The sequence below is a fragment of the Rhinatrema bivittatum genome, chromosome 4, assembly GCF_901001135.1.
Source record: "Rhinatrema bivittatum chromosome 4, aRhiBiv1.1, whole genome shotgun sequence".
Taxonomy (NCBI): Eukaryota; Metazoa; Chordata; class Amphibia; order Gymnophiona; family Rhinatrematidae; genus Rhinatrema; species Rhinatrema bivittatum.
The window spans coordinates 146374005-146388999 of record NC_042618.1 but is presented as its reverse complement, the minus strand read 5'-3'; the positions used below and the strand labels follow the sequence as shown (position 1 = coordinate 146388999).

Here is a 14995-nt window from a genome sequence, read left to right as displayed (position 1 = left end):
ATAATTTTTATAGCATTTTTTATTTTGAATATTTTAAAATCTTATATAAATAGTGTCTAATCTAATCATTTATCCCAAGCATCCATCATTTGTCTCCCTTAATAAAATTTCTGAATTTATCCTGAAGAATTTTTATTCATAAAAAGGGGAAACGTCAGAAATCCACTACAAAAAACCTAAACTACTGCAGTTTCTAGCATCTAGCTTGCATTCAAGCTGCCATCATAGGACTCAAAAAATTTCCAAGAAATTCTTAAAAACTTTTTTTAGCTAGCAATGAATTCTTGTCCTCCCATAATATTCAATAACGCTTGGGTTTCAACTCAGTATTTAGCAGTTTTGTATTTTTTTTTTTAAGTCTAATAGAGCAACAATATTATGTACCTTGCTAAACAAAGCACTTGTTTGCTTGGCAGGATAAGTAACAATATTACTGCTTTATTGAAGTTTAAAATAAATAATTAAAAAAAGATATAAAATATAATATAATATAAAAAATTTTTCTGATTATTTTATAATTATTACCAGTGTGTCTTGGATATTTTTGGATGACTTGTAAATACTAGGAAGCTTTTTTGATAGTGTTTATCAATTCTTAAAAATCTACATCATGAAAAACTAAATTCAAAAAGGTCTTGATATAGGGATCCAGGCAGGATCCCCCTCGATTTTTACTATGCTACTAAAATGTACTCATTCGTTAATTCATGTGATTAAAAAAAAAAATTGTAACAAGCGAAAGAACCTATATAAATCCACTCTACATTGGAAAGAGTAATAAAATTGAGAAGTCACAATATATATAGTCTTGTTTAAACTTTCTTGAGCAGAAGTGGTCATTGATGTGGTATGCCCTTTACTGGTCAGGCAACACCATAAGCAAAACTATCAGAGCAGTTTACAATAAAAGCGTCCATAAAAAATTTAAAAGCAAAGAACAAACATACTCACCATCTTCACTGCTAAACCCTTTACTTCTGCAGCCCAACCCACTCAAGCACTTTGTAACGGAAAAACCTTAACATGTTTCTGGAAATTGATAGTTCAATTCTGTCTGCATTGCAATTGGTAATATATTGTGTAGTTGCGCAGCTATACTGATAAAAGCTTTTTTACAGAAATGCATCTTATGATGGTAACTTTTAAACAGCCGCATGGGCGCACATGTGCGCGTGTATGCCGGCTCGCACCAATGGATGTGGCCATTTTATAAACATAAGTGCATATATGCACGTATAGTATAAAATAGGCTGTATGTGCATACATGTGTGCACAATTTTATACAGATGCACACGTGTGTGCAAATGCCACCTCTACCGTATAAGTGGTGGGATATTAGTAGACGCGCTGATGCAATTACCAGTTTCCCCGTTCATCCAGGTAAAGGATAGGACTTCCTAACCCCCCCCAGTTAACTAGCCTACCTTTTACCTAGTTAGCCCCAACCCTTAAATCACCGCTAATCTCTTTAGCTTTTTGTTTCAGGACTTATGCGCCATCCATAGCAGAAGTAAAGTTACGTGGTAGGGGACCCCGGTGCGTACTTGTGCACGTAAATACTTATGCGCAGATTTCATTGAGAAATCTAGAAATGCCCATGTCCGCCCAGAGCATAACCCGCCCTTTTATGCAAAATATTTTTGTGCACCTACCGAGAGATATGGGAGTACTCGCGCATTTTTAAAAATCCATGCGGCGCATGCCAGCCCGACTTCTGTGCATATATCCTGGCTTGGTGCACATAGGGCTTTTAAAATTCACCTTTAAATCCATTCCTGCTGAAGTTAGCAATTGGAAACTGTGTGAAGACTGCAAAGCCTGACCTGAAACACACCATTCCAACTTATCATGCAAGTACTCTGGATCATTACACTGTTGGAGAGAATAAAGATTTTAATTACTAACACCAGTAACCAATGGAGGTAAACTAACAGTGGAGCAGTACCTTCATTTTTACTCTTATCGCAAGTTAACCTAGCCCCTCACTATTTTGAATAAGTTGGACCAGTAGATGTTTTGTCTCAATGGTTTGGTATACTATTTATGATCCTGATGCTTAGATATTTTAGGGAAGAGTCTTTGTGCTCACTCATGTTGGTAGATTGTACTGCAAGGTTCGATCTCCTATTTCACTGGGTTCGGGAATGACTCATGTTGTATGGATGCCCCTTTGCCAGGAGAGGGCACTGAGAATGAAATTTTGGGGAAGCTTCCAGCCCTGAGTCATCAAGAACATCATATGGCCAGCGGTATCTCCCTAGTTTACATTTTCACATGCTTTTTCTGATCTTATGCTTTAGAGGAGAAAGTACTGGTTTCTGTCGACAAACTCTGCACCTCTTCCTGACGTGAAGGTCTTTATCTTCTTAACCAGCCAACAGTTTTCCCTCGGATTTGCCCTTTCCACTCACAGGGGTGATAAAGCATTTTTAGGAGCAGCAACTGAAAATCAGCCCTCCTTGTGTATAGCTTGTTTAAATACCCATACAATTTAAGTAGCCAGTTCTGTATATTATTGAAAACAGTCTGAACTAGGAAGCACAACTCAGCTGTACCTTCCTGAGTACTAGGGACTAGCATAAGACCAGGCATTGGCAATACTTAAGAACTTATAACTGGTTTTTACTGCTGTGTTTTTGTGGGGTTTTTTGTTTTTTTTTAATTGGAGAGATTAGGTGACCTTGACCAATTGGTAGACAGTTGTATATGTGTACTGACTTTTCTCTCTTTTTTTTTCATTAGGATGTAGATGATTTCTTTGAACATGAGAGAACATTCCTTGTAGAGTACCACAACCGGGTGAAAGATGCATCTCTGAAGTCTGACAAAATGACAAGGTCGCACAAAAGTATGTTTCTGTTCTGAGTGCAAACTTTGAAATTCTGTATGTAGATAATTATGTCCACTCTGATAGATATCTAGGTCCTTTTTGTACCCAAACTATAGTATGAAGAACAACCTGATTTTCAGCTTGTAATCACATGATAGTTCCTAAAATGTTATTATTTTATTGGTGCTCTTCAAGGTGTCTTTAGTCACTCTCCCAGCATAGTGAAATGATCATTTGCCATTGTGTTGCAGAAGAGCTAACTTTATACAGACTAAGTTACCAGTGTTTTGAGCCAAATAGTTAAACTGGTTGGTTATCTCTCCCTTCCACCCATCAAATGCTTATTAAATATAATGGGGAAAAAAAAATCTTCTTCCAGTTATACTGTTTTCTAAGTATAATTAATATATTGGACTAAGAGATTGGGAGTTATGCTGTTACTACTCTAGGAAATAAGATTGCTTTCTTGAAGTAACTATGGGAAGAACTGAAAGCTATTTTTAATATATGCATGACCAGCTTTATTGCTTTCTATTTGTGGGAGTTTAATATTGTCAAATCTTTTTTTTTCTCTGAATAATGCATGTGGTTAGAAACAAACCTTTTTGAGAATTGGATAGCATTGTATCTGAGTCCTTACTATGGAGATTGCACCTGCATCCTAGAAGAAAGTTGTCAAAGGAGAGAAGGCGAGAATGAAATAGCTAAGATGCTCTATAGTTATGAAGTGCTTCTTGGGACATGTTTTATGGGTGACATGTTCAATGTTGATGACCTTTTAGTTTTGGAACTTTTGCTAGTTTATATTTCTAGCTGTAGTATAAAATAAATTTAGGTGGGATTTATCTTTGCTCATTTGGATTTATAATTTATATCTCAGATCCCATGCATAAGGGACATTCCCTCAACCCTCTAATAGATGACTTGAGTCTTATATTGTTAAAGATCATGCATTTTTCTCTCCTGCTAAGTAACATCAAAGAGACACTTTCTTATGTTAATTTAAAATCTAAAAATCAGAAGGATTAGCTGGTTGTTTCAATGGTCTCCATTTTACAGACAGGCGTAGAGACCTGAAATGATTTTTCAGATGTGATTAGATTATAATGGGAGACTAAAACATTATGTAAAAGATTTGAGCAACAAGATAATTTGTTTCTAAATGTGTTCAGAGGAAATGTTTACTCAACATGGGGCCGATGCAATAAAGTACACTATGCTGTGCGCACAGTTTAACTAGCAATTTTGCACACATTTTTTGTGTGCAAACTTTACTGCCAATGCAGCAAGGAGTTTTGTACATAAAAGATATGCATATAAACTGTGGGTAATATTTAGCGCCCTCACATGGGAATCTCATGCAAAAGAAGCCATTAGCTATTATCCCCAATGTAGAAAGGTGCACAGGTTTAACTCCTGCTGTTTCACTCCTGGTCAGAAATGGGATAAAATTAGTTCACTTTCATCTCTGACTAGAGCTAAATTTCCAGACCTGCAAATTGGAAATCCATGTTGTGTGTGCATAAAAAATGTTTTATGAGCACAAATCTGTTTTATGCGCAAACAATGTATCAGCACTTCTCCAGACTCCATATTTATTTTATGAGCCATTAGATCAGAGTTCCTTCCACCAACTTGAATGGTGTTTCTTCTGCTTCCCTTCCCACCCCCTCTCCACAGACCCAGAGCTCTGCCAGGAAACGGTAGGAAAGGTAGGCGATCGATTCACTTTGTCATTTTTAATTCCTTTTTATTGGCTGCTTCTTGTTCCTTTTTTCTGCCATAGTTTGCGTCCATTGCGTGTCATCTGATTGCACTTTGTTTGGTTTTTTTTTTCTTCAGTTATATTGCTAATGAATTTTAGTCTCAGGTTCAGGACAGCACCAACATCCATGGCCCCACTGACTTCCTTTTTTTCTCGCATGTCCAATCAGCAGCAGAGAAAGGTGCATCTGTATGAACACTACTACCTTGGAGAACAGTTATTGTGTATGGTAGCCTGCATGCACCCTAGAGATGTGTAGGTAGAAGCGCTGAGTACTGAGTTACTAGAAGGAAGCTGATTTCCTATGCCACAGTTCTTATTCTAAGGACTTGCTGTTTTGGAATTGTGGAGGGGAGGCAGAAGGAATCTTAGTGCTATGCAGAAAACATGATTTCCTAGCGTGTAGCAGATGGACTCAGATCTAATGGGTATAGTGTACTCCTGCTAGCAGTTGGAGATGGATCAGATTTCAATCTGACGTCAGCCCCTAGTACATATACCCCTGCAGGAAGTGCAGCTCTTCAGTATTTTCCGTCTCCATAGCAGTTAGGGACTATCTGCACGCTCTCACAGCGTTCGAACAAATTCAAAAAAGAAAATCCAAATTTAAAGAACAAACCTACCTGAAGACGAGCCCTGCTCTCCTGCGGTGATACCCTAGGGTCCCTCCCCCAGTTGAGATTCCCGAGGTGATTTCCATGGTCCCTCGGAGGTAAGCCTCGGTCCGGCGGCCGAATCGTGGCGAGGACCTAGCCCCCAACCCTCGGGCGCAGCTGAGAGGCAGCGGGTGCATCCTTGAGCGTGGCGGTGAAGGTATTTGCCCTCTCCCCCCGCAGCCGGAGACAGCCCGGGACACAACCGGGAAGTGCCGAAGACAAGGTAAGGTAGAAATCTTCTGCTTGAACCGGTCTCCGAGGATCGAGGAGGAGCACAGGTTGCCGGCCAGGACCAGTGCCACCGGGTTGATCCGCCCTAGGAGGGCCAGGCCCCGGTTACTTCCAAGGCTCTACCCACGTGGAGACCCTCCGAGGGGGGTCGCTATATTGCCCGCATGCTTGCCGTCGCCATTTTGGCCCTATTCGCCGCACCATTCGCCGTTTGGCCTGAGCGCACAACTCCGACCTAGGCGCACAAAGCACGTGTACGCCTAGCCTTACATGCACATCAGGTCTTGCGCGCATAAGTTACGCGCGCAGAGCCGGGCGCATATCTACGGCTGGGCGCACAGCTATGCGCACAACTACACGCTTACCTTAAGCGCACCGGTGTGCATAAGTTTACGCGCCGACAGCCATGGCACCTCCAGAAACAGAGATAAAAGCTCAAGGCCCCTGCCCAGCATGCCACATCAGAGCCGCACAAAGCGAGGAGGCTGACACCCTGTGCACCCATTGCGAGGAGGCCCTGGGAGATCCAGTTCAGGGCCAGTCCCACCCAGGGCCGAGTTCTAGCTCCTCAGGGGGTACCCCAGACCTAGCCAGTGGGACCCCTCCACAGACTGGGAACCCCAAGGATCCAGCACTCCTCAGCTTCGACCCAGCTTCGATCTCATGTGTGGAGTTCTTCAAGGGGATTCATATGCAAACTGAACCTCTGGCTGTCTAGCCACATGCTCCACCGGAGGACCCTCATGCCCCAGGCCCTTCAAGACCTAGGCACAGGCTTCCACTACCCAGAAGCCCCACCTATGGGGACTCGGACATCTCTGAAGAGGAAGCCGAACCCCTAGAAGAGGGGGAGCTCCCCCTGGGGACTTAGCCTCACCGAACCATGAGATGCTTCTTCACAAGGATGAGCTCCCGGACCTGGTCAACCAATGCCTGACGGAGCTCGCTATCCTGGGCCCAGGGTCTTCAGGGGAACCTAAACCGAACCCCCTGCTGGAGGGTCTCCGACAGACTTCTTGACATTTCCCTCTGTTACAAGCAGCACAACAGCTGATTGACCTGGAATGGAGTGCTCCAGATTCCACATTCAAAGGGGGACGAGCCTTGGCAGCCCTGTACCCCTGGACCCGGCAACCAAAGATCTTCTCGCATGCCCAAGAGTGGATGCCATGGTCTGCGCGGTCTCTAAACGCACCACTATCCCAGTAGAGGGAGGAGCTGCGCTCAAGGATACACATGACCGGCGTCTGGAGTCCATCCTTAAACAGTCATTTGACGTAGTCACTATGTCTCTACAAATTGCGGCCTGCTGCACCGTGGTGACATGTGCCTGTTTATCACAAACCAGGAACAACACCCCTGGAGAATACATGGAACCAGCAGTATCATTCTTCGTGAACGCTGCTTCCGACCTAGTGCGCACAGCGGCCAGAGGAGTGTCATCTGCGGTGGCGGCCAGAAGGCAACTCTGGCTCCAAAGCTGGTCGGATGATGCATCTTCCAAAACGCGCCTCACAAGGATGCCCTTCAAAGGATCCCTCCTGTTCGGCAGCAAACTAGAGAAACTGGCCGACAAATGGGGCGAATCCCCATTGCTGCACCTGCCGGAGGATAAGACGAAGAGAGACCAGCGACCCTTCCCCAGGTCCTCTAGGGGCAGAGGTTCACAGCACTTCAATCCTTACAGGAGCAACTATCAAACCCCCCACCCTTCGGGCAGGAACCAGTCCTTTCGAACAAAGCACAACAAGAGGAGAACCAGCTCGGGTGTAGGCCCCAGCCGCACCTCACAATGAGATTCAGCCGACCCATCCAAGGGAAGAAGCCATAGGGGGCAGACTAGCCCTATTCTACCGCAGATGGGTCAAGATAACATCAGACAAGTGGGTCCTAGCCATCATTCGGGAGGGGTACGACCTGGATTTCCTACAAACCCCTCCAGACAAGTTCGTGGAGTCCCCCTGCCACGACCCCTTCAAGAGGGTGGCAGTGGAAGCTACACTGTCCAGACTACTGGGCCTCGAGGCATAACACCAGTGCCTCCACAGGAAATAAATACTGGACATTATTCCATTTATTTTATCGTCCCCAAGAAAGAGGGAACATTCAGACCCATCCTGGACCTCAAGTCGGTCAACCGCCACCTCAGGATTCCCCGCTTCCGCATGGAAACCTTACGATCCATTATAAGGGCGATACAACCAGGAGAGTTTCTCACATCCCTGGATCTTTCGGAGGCCTACCTGCACATCCCAGTTCATCAGGAACACCAGCGCTATCTACGCTTCAAAGCCCTGAACCGTCACTACCAGTTCCGGGCACTACCCTTCGGGCTAGCCACAGCACCCCGGACGTTCACCAAGGTAATAGTAGTGGTGGCAGCAACACTGAGGAAGGAAGGAATCCTCGTTCACCCTTACCTAGACGATTGGCTGATCGGGGCAAAGTCACCGGAGGAAAGCCACCAAGCAACCAGCAGAGTCATAACTCTACTGGAGAGCCTAGGATGGGTGGTCAACACATACAAAAGCTCCCTACAGCCCTCACAGTCGCTGGAATACCAAGGAGCCCGATTCGAAACCAAAGAGGACAAGGTCAACCTGACCCCCACAAGGAGATCAAAATCGTGGAACCGGCTGCAAACCTTGCTGATCGATCCTCATCCCACAGCATGGGATTACCTGCAAGTCCTCGGGCTGATGGCATCCACACTGGAAGTAGTGCCATGGGCAAGAGCCCACATGAGGCCCCTACAGTGCTCCCTCCTATCACAGTGGAGCCCACGGTCCCAGAACTACACCGCACGTCTATCACTCCTGGGCAGATTTTGGACCCAGTTACGGTGGTGGCTGCAGGCCAGCCACATGAGCCTGGGATCAAGCCTATCCTCCCCAACCTGGACCCTACTCACCACAGATGCCAGTCTACGAGGATGGGGAGCACACTGCGAGGAATTAACCGCCCAAGGGCAGTGGAACGCAGAAGAGGCGGGATGGAACATCAACCACCTAGAGGCATGGGCAGTCAGACTAGCCTGCCTGCGGTTTGCCCACAGACTTCGAAACAAAGCGGTCAGAGTAATGTCTGACAACACCACGACAGTAGCCTACATCAACCGGCAGGGGGGAACCAGGAGCCAACAGGTGTCTCTAGAAATAGACCCCCTGATGGCATAGGCGGAAGCAAACCTCCAGGAGATATCCGCCGTCCACATCGCCGGGAAAGACAACATCACGGTAGACTTCCTCAGCAGGGAAAGTCTAGACCCAGGAGAATGGAGGCTATCGTCTGCAGCCTTCAAGATGATAGTGAATCGGTGGGGGACACCGGACATGGACCTTCTGGCAAACAGATCCAACGCCCAAGTATCCAGATACTTCAGCCGCAGGCAGGAACCGCAGTCCCAAGGGATCGATGCCCTGGTACAGCCCTGGCCCCCAGGGACTCTACTATACGCCTTCCCGCCGTGGCCCCTACTGGGCGCAATCATTCACAAGATACAACTACACAAGGGACTAGTTCTTCTGGTGGCTCCAGATTGGCCAAGAAGACCCTGGTATGCAGACATGAGAAGACTGCTGGCAGGGAACCCCCTACCCCTGCCCCCACACAGGGACCTGCTACAACAAGGTCCGATCCTCCATGAGGACCCAGCTTAATTCTCTCTTACGGTCTGGCCATTGAGAGGGCTTGCCTAAGAGAGCGGATACTTGGGGGCGGTAATCGACACTCTCCTGAGCACGCAAGTTCTCCACATCGCCAACGTACATATAGATCTGGAGAGTATTTGAAGACTGGTGCAAAGACCACAACGTCAAGCCACGCACATTTAAAGTTCCCGTGATCCTGGAATTCTTACAGAATGGACTACAGAAGGGTCTGTCCCTCAACTCCATCAAGGTACAGGTAGCCGCATTGTCATGCTACGGCTCCAAGAGCGAAGGCGATAGCATAGCGTCTCACCAGGACGTTTCACACTTCCTGAAAGGAGTCAAGCACATTCACCCACCACTAAAATGGCCGGTACCTCTGTGGAATCTCAATCTCATTTTGGACTTCCTAGCGGGAACTGCCTTCAGACCCCTCCGAGGCCTGTCCCTCTGCCTCTTAACCTTAAAGACTGTGTTTTTGCTGGCGGTGTGTTCAGCCCGCCGCATATCGGAACTACAAGCACTGTCCTGCCGTGAGCCGTTCTCAGGCTCATCCCGGGGTCCATCCAACTACGCACGGTTCCCTCCTTCCTCCCCAAAGTGGTCTCACACTTCCACCTTAACAGACCATCTCGCTACCAACGACGGATGGCTCGAAGAATTCGGAAGAAGCCCGTAGTCTGCGCCACCTCAACATCGGCAGACTCCTATCCAGATACCTGGAAATGTCCGAACCCGTACGAAAAACGGACCACCTTTTCATCCTTCACAGTGGAAAGAGGCTAGGGGAAGCGGCCTCGCGGGCAACCATCGCCCGCTGGATCAAGGAAGTCATCAAGGCGGCCTACGTAGAAGCTGGCAAGCCACCACCTCTACAGGTCAAGGCCCATTCTACTAGAGCCCAGGCAGTATCCTGGACAGAAACTAGAATGCTGTCACCTGCCGAGATCTGCAAGGCGGCTACATGGTCCTCCATCCATATCTTCTCCAGATTCTACCGTCTGGACATTCAGGCTCAGGAGGACACGGCATTTGCAAGGGCAATACTAAGTGGGTCACGGGCAGCCTCCCACCCGGTTCGGGAGTAGCTTTTATACATTCCATTAGTCCTGAGTCCATCTGCTACACGCTAGGAAATGGAGAAATTACTTACCTGATAATTTCGTTTTCCTTAGTGTAGACATGGTCTCAGCATCCCACCCTTGGCTGCCGTCACGCATAGTCCTTCATATGATTCAAGAGTAAGCCATGTTTTCATTTACCTAGGGCATCCACCCTGCCGGGTGTCGACGCTTACCAGTTGAGTACACTGGCGGTCTCCAGCTATAGTCAATCAACCAGTTCAAGTTTTAACGTTTAAACAAGTTATGAAGTTATTCAAGTTAACCGAATTATTAAGTTAATCAATCAATCAGTCACACATATCCACAATGCTTTTCGAGGAGAATACTGAAGAGCTGCACTTCCTGCAGGGGTATATGTACTAGGGGCTGACTTCAGATTGAAATCTGATCCGTCTCCAACTGCTAGCAGGAGTACATTATACCTATTAGTCCTGAGTCCATCTGTCTTCACTAAGGAAAACGAAATTATCAGGTAAGTAATTTCTCCATTTATGCACATTGAGGGTAGATTTAAAAAAAGGTGCGTGCAGGTGTACATGTGCGCGTGCCAGGTAGCGTGCGCGCAAGTTATAAAAGTTATAAAATCAGGGGTCGGCATGCACAAGGGGGTGCACCTTGCGCACACAGAGCTGTGCTGCCTTTGTCCGTTCCCTTCCCCCTAACCTGACCTTCCCATTCCATCCGCTAACCTTTCCTCCCCCTAGCCCTACTCTAAACCCCTCTGCCCCCAAAATTTTTATTTTACCCAGAGGCAGGCGCAAGTTGCGCACGCCGGCAGACGATCCTTCAACACAGTGGCAATGGCCCCGCCCCCGGACTACCCCTTTAGTAAAGCCCCTGGACTTACACACTTCGCCGGGCCCTTTAAAAATAGGCCCGGCATGTGTAAACCCCCCCCCCCTCCCCCCCACGCGAGTAAATCCAGCTCATAGGTTTCTGCATGATTTTATGCACGCTGAGCCTTCTTTTAAGTATATTTTTGGATTAGCGTGCTTTTTTTTTTTCTTTTTTAAACTTCTGATGCATTAGCATACTATTAGATTACTGCATTGAAAATGAACATTATTTTTACTGTGCAAGTTAAACTGTGTGCTGAATTTCTATGCCCAATTTTACTGTGCACTTTATTGCATCAAGCCCATCTGGTGACTTTTTAAACAGTATGATGTTAATTTAAGAATAGTATATCCAGTATCCAAAGCTGAATTAAATTAACATGTTTTTATACAAGGAAGAAAACTAACTTGAAATCTTGACTGCAATTTTTGTTCTCCCCTCCTTAGATACGGCAGATGATTATAATAGAATGGGCTCTTCATTATATTCATTAGGAACACAAGATTCAACAGATATATGCAAGTAAGAACATTATTTTATAGAAATCAGATGAAGCTTGTCTATTAAACTCATTATTCAACCATACTTCATTGGATTTCTTGGGTAAATGGTTTAATTATTCAGATAAAGGGAGGCCAGGAATAATAGTTGATTCGGTTTGAGCTAGTCCAAAACACAGCAGTTAAACTTATCTTTAGTAAATGTAAATACGACCACGTTACTCCATTGATGAAGGAACTACACTAGCTTCCGATAGCACTTTTGCTTACAATTTAAGATTGGATGCCTAGCTTTCAAAGCGCTGCACTTGGGATACCCCTTTATACCTCAACAGTCTTATCATTCCTCACTATCTAAACCATCAACTTCAATCTTCCTAACAAGAACTTTTAGTTCTTCTATCACCTAGAGAGGGAAGACTTGAGGCCACAAGAGAAACTAATTTCTCCTACCTTGCTCCCAGTTTGTGGAACTTTCTTTAACAATTTAACTTCAAAAGGACTATCTTAAATTTAGAAAGACTTTGAAATCTTTTCTTTTTCAGAAGGCCTATCTATTATTTGAATGATCTAGGCAGATTTCACATGGATTTAATTGTTTAGACTATTCTAAGGTTTTAGTGTTTGAACTGATTTTATATAACCTGTTTTCTTGTATATTTTAAGGGTGTGTTAATGGTTGACTGTCTTGTTTTCTATTTATTGTGTAATTATCCCACTTTTATATTTTATTTATATATTATGATTTCTTCTCTTATTTGCTGTTAACTTTTAATATGATTTTAGTTGTACATTGCTTTGATTGATCGCAGTGTCATACTGGAGTTAATCAAATCTAATAATAATTCTTTAAAAAAAAAAGTAAAGAGCCAGGCATTTCAGAGCTTTGTCCATCACAAGAAATATTTAAAAGTAGACTTGGGGGCTGTCGTGATTGCTCAGTAACAGTGCATTGTTATATGGAAAGTGCTCAGTTTGATCCCAGAGTCAAGCATTCCACTCCCCAGGTCTGCTGGGATTGCTGTGGAGACAGGGTTCACAATGTCCCTGATGGGAAGGAGTCATGATTATCACTCAAGTTTGGCACCTAGTGACTGAATTCAGGGCTCATGACTGCATGCTTATAGAAGGAGCCATGGTTCATGGCCCCAGCCCAAGGCAGACGTGTTGGAGGGGAGGGGATATAAAATCCTTTGGTAGTTGCAAATGAGGGCTCATAGTGCCAGAATCCAAGCCCTGGTTCTGATTGAACTAGAGATCCAAAGGAACAGAAGGAAACTGCTGAGTTAAAAAAACAAAAAATGTAGAATATTTGATCTCTGTTCTACAGATTACTATTTTCAACAGCAAAGAAAACAAATAGCTTTTTCCTTCAAAGCCAAGAAGAAATCCAACCAATGTCATTGACACATACTAAAAGGGAACAGTTTAATTGTGTTGTTCTTACACAACATGATAGAATCTCCAAATGTTTGTATGAAAACTCTTCTTTCATTACCATCATCTTCTGAGCTAGTAGATGTGTTGTGGCAGCAGAGAGTAAGAAAGTTATGTGGCAGGTTACCATAGCAATTTGGAGTATGTTAAGAATGTGAGAGCACCCAATTCTTGTAACTTGGGTTTCCCTGTACATACCCAGATCAGCCCAGACAGTGGGTTGAGCCTCCTGACAAGCATATGGAGACAGAGAAAAACTGAAAGGGTATCCTATATCAGGACAGAGCCCTCCCTGCATCCCTTCAGTATTTCTCTGTCTCCAGCAGATGCAGGCAGCTGAACCTGCAGTTCCCTCTTTTCCAACTCCCCCTGACCCTCCCAGCCTTCTCCTACCCCTGATCTGGATACAGATTTACTTCTTCCAAATCCACCTATTGAGGGGGACGACCCGTGGGTCCTCAGGTTGTTCCAAAGAGAAGAGCTAGATCCGCTCATCCCTTTTGTGCTCGAGTTGCTGGGAATTGAGGTCCCACCTGAAGAATCCACTTCTGCCTCTACTCCCAGGAATGTGGACCCGGGCCTGGCGGGACTTAGGGCTCCTCCACGTACGTTCCCATTCCATCCCATGCTCATGCAGCTTCTCCGGGAATGGGAGTCCCCTGATTCAGGCCTCCGAGTAGGTAGGGCAATGGATAAACTCTATCCCGTCCCTGACCAGTGCTTTGAGATGCTAAAGGTTCCCAAGGTGGATGCTTCGGTCTCCGCAGTCACCAAGTGAACCATCATCCCTGTGGTGGGAGCTACGGCGCTGAAAGATACTCAGGATCGCAAACTGGAACTGCATCTCAAGCGGATTTTTGAGGTCCTTGCTTTAGGCATACGGGCGACAGTCTGTAGCAGTCTCATGCAGCGGGCAAGTCTCAGGTGGGTTCAACAATTACTCAGCACCCAGGACCTCCAGTCTGCAGAGGCGGAACAGGCAGAGCGACTGGAAGCTGCGGTGGCATACGTTGCCAATGCCCTCTATGACTTACTCCAGGTGCAGGCCAGAGCTATGATTTCAGCAGTATCAGCCAGACGATTTCTCTGGCTGCGGAATTGGTCAGCAGATCCTTCCTCTAAGTCACAGTTGGGCACACTTCCCTTCAAGGGTAAGTTGCTTTTTGGTGAGGACCTTGAACAGCTTATTAAATCTCTGGGAAACAACAAGATTCATAAGCTGCCTGAGGACCGCCCTAAGCAGTCTAAGTCCTTCTTTTTTCCCTCGCGCTCTCGTTTCAGAGGACAGCGCCGGTATAACACCAGAATGTGTGATCTTTTCAGAGAGGTACCTCCACCAGATCACAGTCGTGGTCTCATTCCTTTCGTGGCCGACGGCCCTTCTGGGACGGTAATCTGCAAGGCTCGGCCGCAAAGTCCTCTTCACAATGAAATACTGCCGGCCCATTCCTCCGTTCCCTGTTTCTCGAGGAATGGGTCAAGATTATGACGGATCAGTGGGTCTTCGATGTGATCGAAAAAGGCTACGCATTAGAATTTGCTCGGGACCTCCTGGACTGCTACCTAGTCTCCCCCTGCGGAAGTCGGAAACGCCCAGCGGTATGTCAGACTCTTGTCGTCTGCAAGGCCTCTGAGCCATAGTCCTGCTCCCTCTTGGGAACAGAGGTCCGGCCAGAATTCCATCTACTTCGTTGTACCCAAGAGACTGCTCTCTTCGCCCCATTCTGGTCCTCGAGAGAGTCAATCATGCCCTCAAGGTTCACCATTTCCGAATGGAGACCCTGAGGGCAGTTATTGCGGCAGTTCGCTCGGGCCATTCTGGCCTCTCTTGACCTGACTGAGACCTACCTTCACATTCCGATCCGCCAGGAGCATCAGAAGTATTTCCGTTTCAGCATCCTGGGGCAGCACTTCCATTTTTGGGCGCTCCCTTTCGGTCTTGCCGCCACGCACTTTTACCAAGGT

At 45.9% G+C, this 14995-nt stretch overlaps 1 protein-coding gene across 3 annotated transcripts in view; it reads left to right on the top strand.

The window, feature by feature from the left end:
• SNX6 (sorting nexin 6) overlaps nt 1–14995 on the top strand; it is a 108549-nt gene that overhangs the window by 55742 nt on the left and 37812 nt on the right. For all 3 annotated transcript variants that reach the window (XM_029598940.1, XM_029598939.1, XM_029598941.1), the window contains exons 8-9: nt 2743–2848; nt 11540–11615. In XM_029598940.1, coding sequence (XP_029454800.1) covers nt 2743–2848; nt 11540–11615 — 182 coding nt within the window. The remainder of the gene's footprint in view (nt 1–2742; nt 2849–11539; nt 11616–14995) is intronic.